At 43.6% G+C, this 13,208-nt stretch overlaps 1 protein-coding gene and 1 long non-coding RNA gene across 2 annotated transcripts; one reads left to right on the top strand and one right to left on the bottom strand.

Annotated features, from left to right (window-relative positions):
* Positions 1–429: 429 nt before the first annotated feature.
* LOC119859519 lies at positions 430–7,169 on the bottom strand. Its single transcript, XR_005294234.2, has 4 exons — positions 6,640–7,169; positions 5,554–6,393; positions 1,884–2,079; positions 430–834 (listed from the first exon to the last, which is right to left on the bottom strand). It is a non-coding gene; the product is annotated as an uncharacterized LOC119859519 (long non-coding RNA).
* A 528-nt stretch (positions 7,170–7,697) lies between these two features.
* On the top strand, positions 7,698–9,861 carry NANOS1 (nanos C2HC-type zinc finger 1). The gene has a single exon (XM_038411735.2). It carries the CDS (start codon positions 7,860–7,862, stop codon positions 8,787–8,789), a length of 930 nt encoding a protein of 309 aa, XP_038267663.1. The 5' UTR covers positions 7,698–7,859; the 3' UTR covers positions 8,790–9,861.
* The last annotated feature ends 3,347 nt before the right edge of the window (positions 9,862–13,208 follow it).

The following is a 13,208-nucleotide window of genomic DNA, read 5'->3' as shown; positions in this document are numbered from 1 at the left end:
GAACATTCTAATCCAAGGTCATACCCATGCCATGATTAAAACAGCGACAGTGGAAGTACACACTGTACTGGGAAGCCCCGACGTAGACAGGCTCTCCAGAAGAAGTTCAGAGAAAGCCAGCTCAGGCTCTTCCATCAATGCCCACTATGGGGACACCAAGTGGGGAAGGTTGCTCCCCCAGCCTCCTGAAAGAAAGATTCTTCTTGGGCCCACCATGTAGCCTCAGAAACCCAATTCCTGTCATCCCCATGGTGATAGCTTTCTGCTGCCAGCTAATGCTATTACTCCCATAGGTCAGACTGGACTGCACTGCTAGGAAGCTCAGGTTCAAATCCTGTGGATGATGAGAACAACCTAAATTCTGGCATTTACTCACTGTCAGGTGCTTGACTTTGCAAACTAAACAAAAATTCATACACAGATGCAATATTCAAATTGAAGGTATCACTGTTCCAAACAATTACCTATATTCAGAAACATCATTTTTATATGATCTTTTCTGTTTTGCTGTGTTTGTAGGGTGTAGAGCAAAAAGTGCTCAGATTGTGCTCTGCAGAGAGCTGGCTGGTCAGATGGCACTGTGGGCTGCTCCATGTTGCCAGCTGCTAAATAAAATTAAAAGGCAGCTAAAAATACATTTAATTTCTAACTGCTGTTGCTCGTGCACATTAGCGATTGCTGCAGGTGCCACAGAGTTGTTAAGCAGTTGCATGAGGGAGTGTGGGTGGATTCAAATGATTGAGTGAGACAGGTATTGTCCACACTACAAAATTTAGATTGAGAATCCCTGGTGTTGATAGCTCAGCATCCGACATCTTTCATCATCTTCCTTGCCTATAAAGAAATTACAATGTTGCTCAACAGTGTGTCAGAAAAAGCCTAAGAGTATTGTCAATACCTCTGTTCCAACAGACTAATTTTATGGGAAAATGACTCAAGGCATTTTAAAATTTAACATGCTAGTCCCCTGTCTTTTTGTTCTGTGTTTGTGCTGCACCTAGCACAATGGGATCCTGGTCTATAACTGGAGCTCGCAGGCCCTACCATAAGACAATCAATTTAAAAAAAATATTCATAAAGAAATTTTGGTCAAGAATGACAATTGTTTTTGCAGTTAGAGAATTAATGTTACAAGCTTTCTCTATAGAGAAAGCAAAAATTAAATAGGGTCTATACTTTACCCAAATATTTAACAGGAGAACTTGAAAATATTCCAATCATTGAGTCCTTGCTTTCATTACTCTTCTGTTTATGTCTTATAATAAATCTAACCTACCTATTTTTGTCCCACCAGCTGTTTCCAATCTCTTAACCAGAAGGGTAACACTGTAGTATACACTTCATTTCCAAACATACATGATCTGTTAAGCAAAGGCTTTGAACAGGTTCACCAGCAATCCTATCAACACAAAGTATCTTTCTTATGTGGGCACCCAATGTATTTTTCATTGCTGACAGAATCAAACAGCTCCATGATCCGTAGGGCATGGGGAGAGGGGTGGAATCATCAAAAAGCATCAGTGAACCTAATATTTTAAAAGATCCTTTCAAGAGATCTCCAGTCTCTTGGGCATGCTTGTCAGCATCTCCCACATTAAATAAAAAGCAGCTTCATCATCCATGGAGGTTTCAAAGAAAAGCTTGAACATAATTCAAAGTTGCCAGGACTGCAAGCTTCCTAAATACACCATACACAGACACTAAATCATCCCAAGCCAAAAAGGAGCAAACAATCCCTTGGAGTAAGATCTGTCCCCCAACTCAATCTCCCAACTTGACCACTCTCCTGTATGGTGCTCCCAATATACGTATTTATCTCCTTCAGTCATTCTAATTAAAAGAATTAGATCAATTTTGCTTTCAGATATAAAGATTTCACTGACCGGTTTATGCAGGCGTGCAGCATGCCAATGGCAGTGATACTGCAGTCTGTGTCTTTGCAGGGTGGAAAGAGCTCATGGACAGCCAACGGTGCCACAGGGTGTCTTCTCTCACTGCATGCTGGGAAACACTGGTCCAAGAGGATTCTCTCCCAGGCAGAACAAAGAGTGACTTGGTGCTTGGATATGACCAGGGTATCTTAAAAAAAATAAAAAAAAAAAAAAAAAAGTTGAGTCACCCAGTAATGGGGTATTTAGCAGGTTCTGGTTATTACTATAGGCCAGGAACTGTAAATGTACTTGCCTACTATGTTACTGCATCACATGGTAAAAGATCACCATTCCAATCCCAGCCATGCCAGATGAGTGTATGCCAGGATGGGGCTTAAAGGTGAAAGGACGTATTTATGTGCATATGCTCCCAAACCCAGCAGTGGCTTCTCTGCACACCTTCCTGTGCAGATTACTCATGCTCCAGCAGAAATAATCCACTCTCTGTGCATGGAGCCAGAACATGAGATCTTACTTCTTTTAGGGATGATTTAAACCCCCTTTCTCGGCACTGGTTAGAATTTGGCCCATTGTGTAACATTCACAATGACAAGCACCATTTCCTCTGCATTCTCCAATGTTTCTATACACTCAGCCACTATAAATTGTGTGAGGCTGAAACAAGGCAACCCAAAAAAATGCTCTTCCCCCATTGTCTTTCCAGAACTGTTAAGGGGGCACTTTGGGGTGGATTCAGATATAGGTTTCAACTTACATGTAAAGGGGTGAAGGTGTGAATGAGGGTTCATTTTAAAAATGGAGTTTTGAAGGACCCTTTGTCCTTAGTGTCTATTAACGTTGCTTGACAAAAATGAAAATCTGGCACTTTGGTTTCATGTTATTTCAAGCTGTAGCACCTCATCCAGCAGCTACTCTTCATAACATTTTTTTGTTTACAGCATGAAAATGGCCAATAAAACTGTTAGTTCCACTGACGCACTAATCCTGCCAATCTCAATAGAGAGGTTTCCTACACTTAGGGTGACCAGACATCCAGATATTATTGGTTCCTTCCCAATATTAGGGGCTTTGTCTTATATAGGCAACTATACCCCACCCCGAAAAAAAAAAAAGTCCCAATGTTTCACATTTGCTATCTGGTCATCCTACCAACTTGCACAGTAATATGGCACCCAGCAAGCCAAGCCAAGGTCTATAGGAAGAGTGAATTCTAATGGTTCTGAAGTTATATCTCCATGAAAATAGCACACTCAGTGAAGGGGTCTCATTCCACATACGAAACATGATAGGTTATTAAAAGAAAGTATGAACAGGCAAGGCAATAGAATAATGCTTTCAGCATGCCTCATGCACAGTAGCCGTGCGGCATTGTCATCACACATTAGCTCTACCAGAGTTGTCAGTGGACATGACGGCAATGCTACTGCAGGGCTAACAACAGACCTATCCTTTTACAATATTTTCATGGTGTAGATATTTTTTTTACACTATTCCCGACAATAGAATGGAAACTGACGGAACAAACCAATAGGTCTTTTCCCTCTCTGACTTCTGTAATACTTAGCCATAAGTATCACAGCACAAATGTTAGGAAATTATTAACTTTCAGACCCAAGGCCATCAATGCCTAGTCAAAAAGAGGGTGAGCAGTGTCAGCTGCATAAGGACCTGATTTTCAAGAGTGCAAGTACTGGTCTCCTGTGGAGAGGAACTCATTGGTTACTTTTGGACTCTTCAAGCGTTCTGATTTTTTTCAGAGAGTCTGGCCATTCGCTTGTGTTCAGAGAGGCAGCATCTGTGTAGCAGCACTGGTTGGCTATCCCCTTAAGGATCTGCCTGCTCCACTAAAGAGAAAGTTTTCCAGTGTCAAACCCCGCATTGAAGCCAACGGTGCAGCACCTGTCTGTGTGTGATTATACCAACACTTAAGCATGAGCGTCATTATTAGAGCTACTCAAAAACGGGCTAAAGTTTTTATTGAAAAATTTTAATTTATTCCAACTATTTCTAGTAACTATAGGCCTGTGAATACTCCTTTATAGTCAATACATGCATGTCTGTCTCTTAGGTACTTATGTGGCCTCCCCAGTGCGGTAGTATTGGAATGCCGCTTTTAAAAATCTTTTAACATTTATTGTCACAACACCCCTGTTGTCTCCATTTTATAGATAGAGAGCTGAGGGACAGCGAGGCTAAGGAAGGGACTTAGGTATTGCAATGTTTAAAATCATGTCCAACTTTTAACGTGTGGAAAAAAAAAATCTCAGAGGAACGACACTGATCTACAAAGCCTGAGTTAGGGGCCTAGGCTCCCTAGAGAGGCACTTTAGAATGTGAGCCTCAAAAGCTAGCCCATTAGGGGACAAGCTGCCTAAGCCAGGCAAGGGGAGACGCCGAGGAGAGCGGAGTGCTGTAAGCTCTGCCCCTCTCTCAAAGGTAGTTACCCAAGTCCAAGCTGCAGGGAGGCGCCAAGCTCTGCCAGTGATTCATAAATGGGAACCCCTCTCCTGGGGTCTTAGGCACCCCAGGTGTTTCTTGTGAGAATGAGTTAGGCACTTGCCTCCCCCCTCACAAAGCAGCTGGAGGAGAAGATGGTGCTACCCGCCTTATAACTTTTAGCCCAGTGGTTAAAGTATCCCATTTAAATCCTCTCCCCCACTAAGACAGCAGAGAGAATTGAACCTAGGTCTCCCACTTCCTAGGAGAGTGCTCTCACCACTTGGGTAAAAGTTACATTCTGGCTGGTGTCAACATGTCTGGCTCCGAGCAGGCCTACTGCACTGGGTCTGCACGTGAGTTAGGCAGGCAAACGCTTATCTTCCCCAAGTTCATGGATCACTCTGGGGCCTAGGTGGGAGACGGAACTGCACGTACCCAGAGATAGAAACATAGAGGCAGAGGAAACTTCTACCTTGAAAGCTTAGGTGCTGAGTTTAGGACCTAAAGCATTCACTGGGGTTTTTTTTTTTTTTTTTTGCATCACCGAGGTGAAGCCCAAAACCGGAATGACTCGCTTGCCAAACATCACAGGAAGTCTGCATCAAAGCAGGGAATGGAAGACAGTCCTCCAAGTGCAAGGCTAGTACAGCTCTAACTTCTGAGCCAGCCTTCCTCACCAAGGCCCCTTTACACTTCCAGAGTAGCACAGAGCAGCCTTAGCACAAAGGAGAATCAGACACTTGAGTTATTGATATTTAATTTAGTTAATCCCAAGTATTTAAATAGCAAACAAACAAACTCCATTCTAATCCTTATTTAATTACCAGGGAAACGTCTGTCAGCTAGGAACCAAGGTGTTGGAGGCAGCTGAGAAGAGAGATTTACCACTGAAAAGAAAACAGAACCTGCTTTGCTAAACCCAGCAGTTCTTACTATGAGCTTGAAATTAATAATATTTTTAGTTGCAGCTGCATTTCTGACCCCTCTTGCATCCTTTACTTGTGTGACCCTACCGGTATGAGAAGTTAACATCTGTGGGCCAGATTCACCCCCACTGTAGCACTACTAGAACACTCCCTATATAAGGGCCTGATCCAAAGTCTGTTATATTATTAATTCAGTATTTATTTGTCTTGTAATAGCACCAGTCAAGGACCAAGACCCCCCTCATACTAAACATTTTACAGACACAGAACAAAAAAGTCTTTAAGATTTTACTTACCATCATCAGAAGGAGGGGGGGGGGGGATAACCTATTGATCTCAAGTGGTTTTATGTCAGACCCTAACTCCTGGCTCTCTTAGGCTTTTTTTATAGCACCCCTACACCAGCCTGATGCAGCTGGAGATTGTAAAGTAGATGCTCTGAATCTGAATATACCCCAGGTGACACCTTGTTTCCAGACCAGGCAGTCCCACACACTTTCAGAGCTGCACTGATTTTAGGTTCCTTAATGCAAGGAAGATCACAGCTATTTTCTGCAGATCCCATAATCTCTTCCCCCTGCAGACTTTCTTCTGCTTCTGAATATTCTGCCAGGGTCCAGGCTGGCACAAATTAAGCTCAAAGTACATAGACAGATAGATAAAAGCCCTAGGCTGCTTACAAAGAACTTTATTGTTCTATATTTTAACCAACTGTTATTTTTAACGAGCTTTTTTCTTTGCTAATATTAAGAAAGGTTGGAAACTAACTAGAGCTCAGTGTTGCAAGCGATATCTCTTCTGCAAGATGGCTATCAGCAGCAGGCAGCCAGGAAAAGGCCATTTGTAATTAAACACTTTATTTTCAAAACCATTCCAGTTTCTTCATGGCCAGATGGGCTCCTGACCATTCTGAATTTGCAGAAAGCTATACTGCATAATCTGGGAGGATGAGTTTCTCAGTTCTACAAACTTCTTGTTGCCTTTGCCTGTCTTCCTTATAGTTTATATAACACAGGCTCTAGCACTGTTTATAGGTTTTGTTTAAAAAATAGGAATGTACCTTTCAGCTGCTCAGAGAAAGTGGGCCCAAGAAAGGGGGAAATAAACCATGATCTTGAATTAAAACCAATGTGATACTGTTGAGTTCAGGAAAAAGAAAAGGAGTACTTGTGGCACCTTAGAGACTAACAAATTTATTAGAGCATAAGCTTTCGTGAGCTACAGCTCACTTCATCGGATTTTTTTTTCCACCAAATGCATCCGATGAAGTGAGCTGTAGCTCACGAAAGCTTATGCTCTAATAAATTTGTTAGTCTCTAAGGTGCCACAAGTACTCCTTTTCTTTTTGTGAATACAGACTAACACGGCTGCTACTCTGAAACCTGTTGAGTTCAGGGGGATTGATCCTAGTTTGCACAAGTGTAAGTGAAGTCAGAAGCTAGCTAGCTTAGGGTTTTATACTGCCACCTATCACCATGGTATCTGAGTATCTTCCATATAAAATCAGTAGGAATAGTGGAGTCCCAGCAGATTTCAGGGAGTCTCTCGCACTTCTCCTTTTCTGGGGTAATATCTCAGTTTGTGATAGAATCAGACCCCATATTTTTCTACATTTGGAAAGCTCAGTTTGCCCTGCCAAGTACTTAGTAGGGGTTGATGTTGTTGTATTGCTGCTTATATCAGGATATGAGCTACGACAATTCTGTTTGGGGGTCCTTGTGAGATGGCTTTTTGGGATGCTTTTTTGTTTGGGAAGGTTTGTATATCGCCCTACTTAGCATTTCACTACAGGCTTTTTATATCTGAAACCCAGCAAATGCTTTGCAAATGTTAATTATGGCCCAGCTCCTGCAAACTTTTCTGTGAAAGAGGACCCTGGTACCTGCTTAGAACCCCACTGAAATCAAGGGGCTCAGCATAGGTGCAAGAAGGGGGGAGGGATAGCTCAGTGGTTTGAGCATTAGCTTGCTAAACCCAGGGTTGTGAGTTCAATCCTTGAGGGGGCCATTTGGGGCAAAAATTGGGGATTGGTCCTGCTTTGAGCAGGGGGTTGGACTAGATGATCTCCTGAGGTCCCTTCCAACCCTGATATTCTAAGACAACACTGTGCTGCAGGATCAGGGCCTCATTAAGTCTCACAACACCCCTTTGAGGTAGGCCAGTATCACTCCATCCATCTTAGGCGTCGTGCAGAGGAAGTGAACTACAGAAAAACACCCCAGCCACCGCTCCAGGCAGCCACAACTTGCCATGAGGATGCTGATTTGTGCACATCATAATGTTCAGCTGCCAAGGGTGGAGAAGGGTTGGGTTGGGCTGGGCTGGGCCCATCTCTAGCTACCCCATGTGACGCTGCGTGTGTGTGTGTGTGTGTGCGCGCATTCTCCAAGACACGGTGGCAGGGGGCTGGAGGCCTCTCACCTGCTCCGAATCAAAGGCGAGGGGCGGCCCCGCCTGTGCACACACAGCTGCAGGAGAGGGACCGCCGCTAAGCGCATCGACCAATCGGCGGCCTGCGCGGTGGAGCCGGGAGGGCTGCTTTGGCTGGTGGCCAATTGCCGCGGCCCCTGGGCTGAGCCTCCTCCTCTCTCCCCTCCCCCGAATGTATCTAGAGCCGCCGCGGCCAGCGAGCGAAGCGGTCGCCCCGCAGAGCCGCGTTGGGTGCGTGCGGAGCGAGTCGCGGCTGCAGCGCGCAGGAGGCGGCGGCGGCGGCTGTGGACGCGGGTCGCCCCGCGGCGTGAAGCCTCCGATGGAGACGTTCCCCCCCGGCAAGCTGGAGCAGCATCAGCCCGTGGAGTTTTTGCAGGGCGCCCGCTACGGTGCCAAGAGCCACCCCGCGTACGGGAACGCGTTCAACTCCTGGAATGACTATCTGGGGCTGGCCACGCTGATCACCAAGGCCGTGGACGAGGAGAAGGGCTTCGGGACCGAGCCCCGCTCCGTGGTGGTGGCCGCCGCCGTGCAGCCGGCTCTGGCGGAGGAGGAGGAGGAGGACGACGACGAGGAGGAGGAGGAGGAGGAGGAGGACGACGCGGGGCCCCCCTATTTCGAAGGCGCCTTGCACTTGCACGACTTGGACCTGTGCAGCCACCACCAGGGCGAGCGCTTCCTGGAGGAGCGGTTCGCCGACTTCAGCCCCTTCTCCGGCCGCGGCAGCCCGGCCGCGCTGGTGTTCAACTGCTCCCCGGCTCACCTGCCACGGGACCGCTCCCCGCACGCGTGGGGCGGCGGCGGCGGGCGGCTCCCGGCGCCCCAGAAGCCCGGCTCCCGGCTGCTCAAGCCGGAGCTGCAGGTCTGCGTCTTCTGCCGGAATAACAAAGAAGCCGTCGCCCTCTACACCACTCACATCCTCAAGGGACCCGACGGCCGGGTCTTGTGCCCGGTGCTGCGGAGATACACGTGCCCCCTCTGCGGGGCCAGTGGGGACAATGCCCACACCATCAAGTACTGCCCCCTCTCCAAAATGCAGGCCAGTGCAGCCAAGCAGCAGCTCCGAAACGCCCGGACCGCCTTGGGCAAGAAACTCCGCTAGGGGGCTGCAGCCTCCTGGCCTCGGGACTGTTCGGCTTCTTGGCGATGGATTTGTTGGGTTGGTGGCTTTTTTTGTTCGTTTGGTTTGTTTTTTTCTCCCCCCCCCCCCCCCCTCTTTTCACCGAGGCCGCTTCAGCAGAAAGTGACCCGGCAGCAGTTTTTTGTGTGGCCCACAAAAAAGACCCTTTCTCATCATATTTTTTTAAGTGTCTTAAAGCGGATTGCATTTTGTTCTCTTTAACACATTAATATATTCAACGTGGGGGACTAGAATGTAAAAAGCTCCTTGGCTTATGTACTAAATGATAGTTTCTAGTTTGTATAACTCAGCATCCAGGGAAGCTGGGCTCTGAAGTTAATTCTAGATCATTAATTATAAATATGCAGTTTAGATGCACTGTATTTGTTTATTGTATAATATATATATATATCTAATTTTTAAAAGGGGGGGTAAGATGAAATTGAATGGTAGGGAGCTCCCATTTATGGGGGCGTTTATGTTGGTTTATTGGAGAGGAAGCATTTTTTTAAACAAAATTTTACAGAATCTCTCTGAAGAAAAGGCCTCTGTACTGCTAAGCAAATGAATTTCTGTTTTTGCAGTATCCTAGCCAAACGAAGCATTGATGTTTTTAAATTTTGTGTTTTAAGGGTGAGCTCGACCGGATAGGGAGGGGAATTCTGCTGTATTTGGCTGCTCGTGGTTGTGTTTGCACTGTCCTCTAACAAAACAACGTTGTCTGTAAGTAGGTAGTACGAATTGTTAGTTACTAATGTTTGTGGGGATTTTGACATCAGGAATGATCATATGACACTTTTCAGTGTTGGGGGAGTGCTCCCCTTTGTGTTCACATGTTTTTGTATTGATCTAGGGTTCTTGTTTTTCTTCTGTTTTCTCCTTCCCTTAGTCTAGAAATTAACTTTCATTCCTCTAAATTCCCTTTCCCTCCCACCCCCCAGCCAAAAATAAACACTGTCGAGATTGTGAAGCCCCATACTGGCCACAGGTGGCAATGGTGCTGTTTAAATTTGAATTTGTTTTCTAGAGTGAAGTAAAGGCATCACAAATTTGACTTAAGCCTGTTCTCTTTTCTTCTCCCCTCTTTCCCCTCCCATGTGAAGCTTGACCTACTATAAGGTGGTAATGTAGAGAAAGCGGGAAGGTATCTTAATGACAACCATGTTTTTGCTACCCTGTAGCTATTTATAAATTATCACTCAACACTGTTGGGTTTGTTGGACCATTTTATAGTAGCTGCAGTGCATTGCATCCTTGTCTAATGCATAATTAGTGGAAAGACGTTCTTGTTGCCTTCCTCTGACTTGTAGTGTGGATTCTAATAGCTACCATGCTCTTCTACTGCAAAGAACAGAAAGTGCGGATGTAGGAAAGAACCCTAGTTTGGTTGGTTTTTTAATGCAAAAGCTGCTTGAAGGCTCTTGCAAGAAAACATTTCATAAACAAATGAGAATATGCCACCTGCAAGACTTCTTTGAAACTACCTCAGGGCTGTGCTGAGGTTCTGTTTACAATGGGGGTCATAGCTAGAAAATAGTTGCTCTCTACTACAGAACAAGGCCAAACTATATTCTGACTCGCATACTATAGTCTTAGATTGTGTAACCGTTTTGGGCAATGTGATCCAAAAGGTTAAAGTTAAAATCTACTCAGGATGGAAGTTTAATCTCAGCAGAGCAAATTTAGATTCCACCAAGCAAAGCATTTTCCCCTTCACTACTTACAATGTAAAACAGGGGAAAGACTGACTTATGTTCCATGCAGTGAATCCCTCTCTTTTAGTAATATACTTTGCACATTTCATTTCTCTTACATAGGTAGAGAGTTGATGAAGCTCTAGAGTATTGCAGAGCATAACTGCATTTAAATTAAAACTGCATGCATATGGCTTATACTGAGGCTAATTTTCCAGTTGCAACTGGACTGCATACAAGATTATTTTAAGGCTGCATGCCATCTTGTATGACAGAATGCTATCAAGACAGTTATGTAAAAATATTTACATTCTGAAGTATTCAGTACATATGAACAACTTTCTAAAATTCTTAAAGCTAGGAAGCTCTAAAAGTGATCATACTACTTGTTTCTAATAGAAGTGTAGTCTAATTCTTCACTTAACTCCAAAGCTAGTGTTGGGTTTAACTAAAGGGAGACTCTCAAAGTGTAAAGTTAAAATCAATACAACTTGTTTAACCATATGCTGTTTATACTTTTCTCCCTCTGGATATCCATTCATGTACTATTCTGGCTCATAGTTACATCCCTATTTACCCATCTCAAAGCTGTATTTACAGACCCTCCCAACAGCTTGTTTGCTGTGGGATTTCACAGATGCTTTTTGTAAGAGCACCTCCCCAGTAGAACTTGCACTGGTTTATGAGAATTTGCATTCATATGTAGGTGAGAATTTAATAAACTGAGTTGTAATGCAAAAACTTTGCTTGCAATAGCAGATATGACCAGGGGACTGTACCTTCTAAGGGGCTACACGCTAGTCTAAATTGATAAGACCAGTTCAGTGTACAAACTTGCCCAGGGCAATTTTACTGGAATATCAGGATTACCCACTCTTCAATGTCCATTTAAAGTTGGGTATTACTTAAGATGCATTTCATGTGGAAATAGAGTGTGCAGATTAAGTCTAGATACACTACATCCAATGCTAGAATCTAAGATAGTTTTTATTCTATAGGAAAAATGAATTCTCATGTCTGAGAACTGGGTGTCTTCTTACTACCTACATGCCCAGTGAATGTTGTAACTTATCAGTAACTTATCCTTCAGCAATGTTTTATCTATCAAGGTTAGTGCAGGTTACCCACCCGCTGGTGTAAACATTAAAGGGAGCAAAAAGACCATAGGAAGAGTTCTTGGTTTTACACATTCCACATACAGAGAATTTAGGGCAATACTGTCAAACATGTAGACAGAGGTGCCCACAGGGTGCTAGCATGATATGGAATATAGAACAAAAGCTGCTTTATGCCAACAATTATTAGCATGATTGGAATCTTTTCAAGGAATTAAAATAAGCTTCCTCTTAGGGGAGCCATTGCTTCACAAATTCCTCCCTCTAAGAGAAATCAGGTGATTGTGACTGTGACCTAACTCACCTCTACAGGTCTATGCCAGTTCTTGACACTTTACTCATCCTGCAACACGCAAGCCTGATAGTTGAAGAACCCACCACATGTAGAAAGGAGTACTTGTGGCACCTTCGAGACTAACAAATTCATGTACTAGCTTGCCATAGTAATTAGAGAGCTGCCAGGTAAAATTAAACTATGCTTTAATAAATTGACCCAGAAGAGTTAAGCTCCAACAAACCAAGCCCAGAAAGATCAGTTAAGAGATGTTAGGGTCAACAGTTTAAGAAGGATATTTGAGCATGAATATTACTTTATAAAAAGGTTTCATGTAGAATGACTCCCTTTGAAACTAATTTTATTTTTTAAAAAAAGTGTGGTTTAACTTAAGACTAAACTTCTAAAATCTAACTTAGTTGTCTTTCCAAAAAGGTATTTTTTTTCTCACGTTGGCCACTCATAATATTTCCATGCTCCAAGCACCATCTTCAGGTCACTAATGAGGTTGGAAAACTTTAAAAAACAACCATTCTCCAGTGAAAAAGTTTATTCCGCTTGATTAAGTCTAGATACACTACATCCAATGCTACAATCTAAGATAGTCTTTATTCTAATGAGAATACATTCTTCCTGTCTGAGAACTGGGTGTCTCCTTACTGTTCTTATTATCTTCATGCCCAATGAATGTTGTAACTTTTCAGTTTCCCTCAGCAAGTGGCTTTATTAGATTTCTTAAATTACCTGTAAATATCTGAATAAATCTAAACCCTCGGAATCACAGGAGGGTTAAGCAAAGAGCTAGTCTTAAGAATTGCTTCCTTTATCTTATAGAAGTAATGTGGGGGTATGGTGGGGGGTACAGAAGCAATTTTGGCACACAATCTAGTAAATGGAAATGCATTTAAAATGACAATCTCAAGATTGCTCATGGCAGAGAGATTTATACAAGATGATTAGTAAGCTAACCTGACAGCTGTATCACAGTAACATTTTACAGGGATGCTTGTACAGCCAAGTGTCTGTGAAGTGTATTACAACAGCAGGATGACTTAGTCCTGTATTAGCAGTGCATTACTGAAGTGTAAAGTTCAAATTAAGCTTAAATTTTAGCTTTTGTTTTAAAAGTTTGCATAATTTAGCCATATCTTTTTAATGCAATGGTAAATCTTGACTAGATGTAGAGGGATGTTTTACATTATCTGCAACCCAAGAGTTCCACTACTACAAAAGTTGCCTACTTTCCAATGTAATTGAAAAGCAGAGTAAACAAAGTGATCATATTCTCCCTGCTGGCTAGATGTTCCACCACAGACTC

The sequence above is a fragment of the Dermochelys coriacea genome, chromosome 7, assembly GCF_009764565.3.
Source record: "Dermochelys coriacea isolate rDerCor1 chromosome 7, rDerCor1.pri.v4, whole genome shotgun sequence".
NCBI lineage: Eukaryota > Metazoa > Chordata > Testudines > Dermochelyidae > Dermochelys > Dermochelys coriacea.
The sequence above is the reverse complement of the archived record's forward strand: the minus strand, read 5'-3'. Positions and strand labels throughout refer to the sequence as shown.

What these genes read in the sequence shown, in the direction of transcription:
- NANOS1 (XM_038411735.2), top strand. Translation starts at nt 7,860, where the DNA reads ATGTATCTAGAGCCGCCGCGGCCAGCGAGCGAAGCGGTCGCCCCGCAG.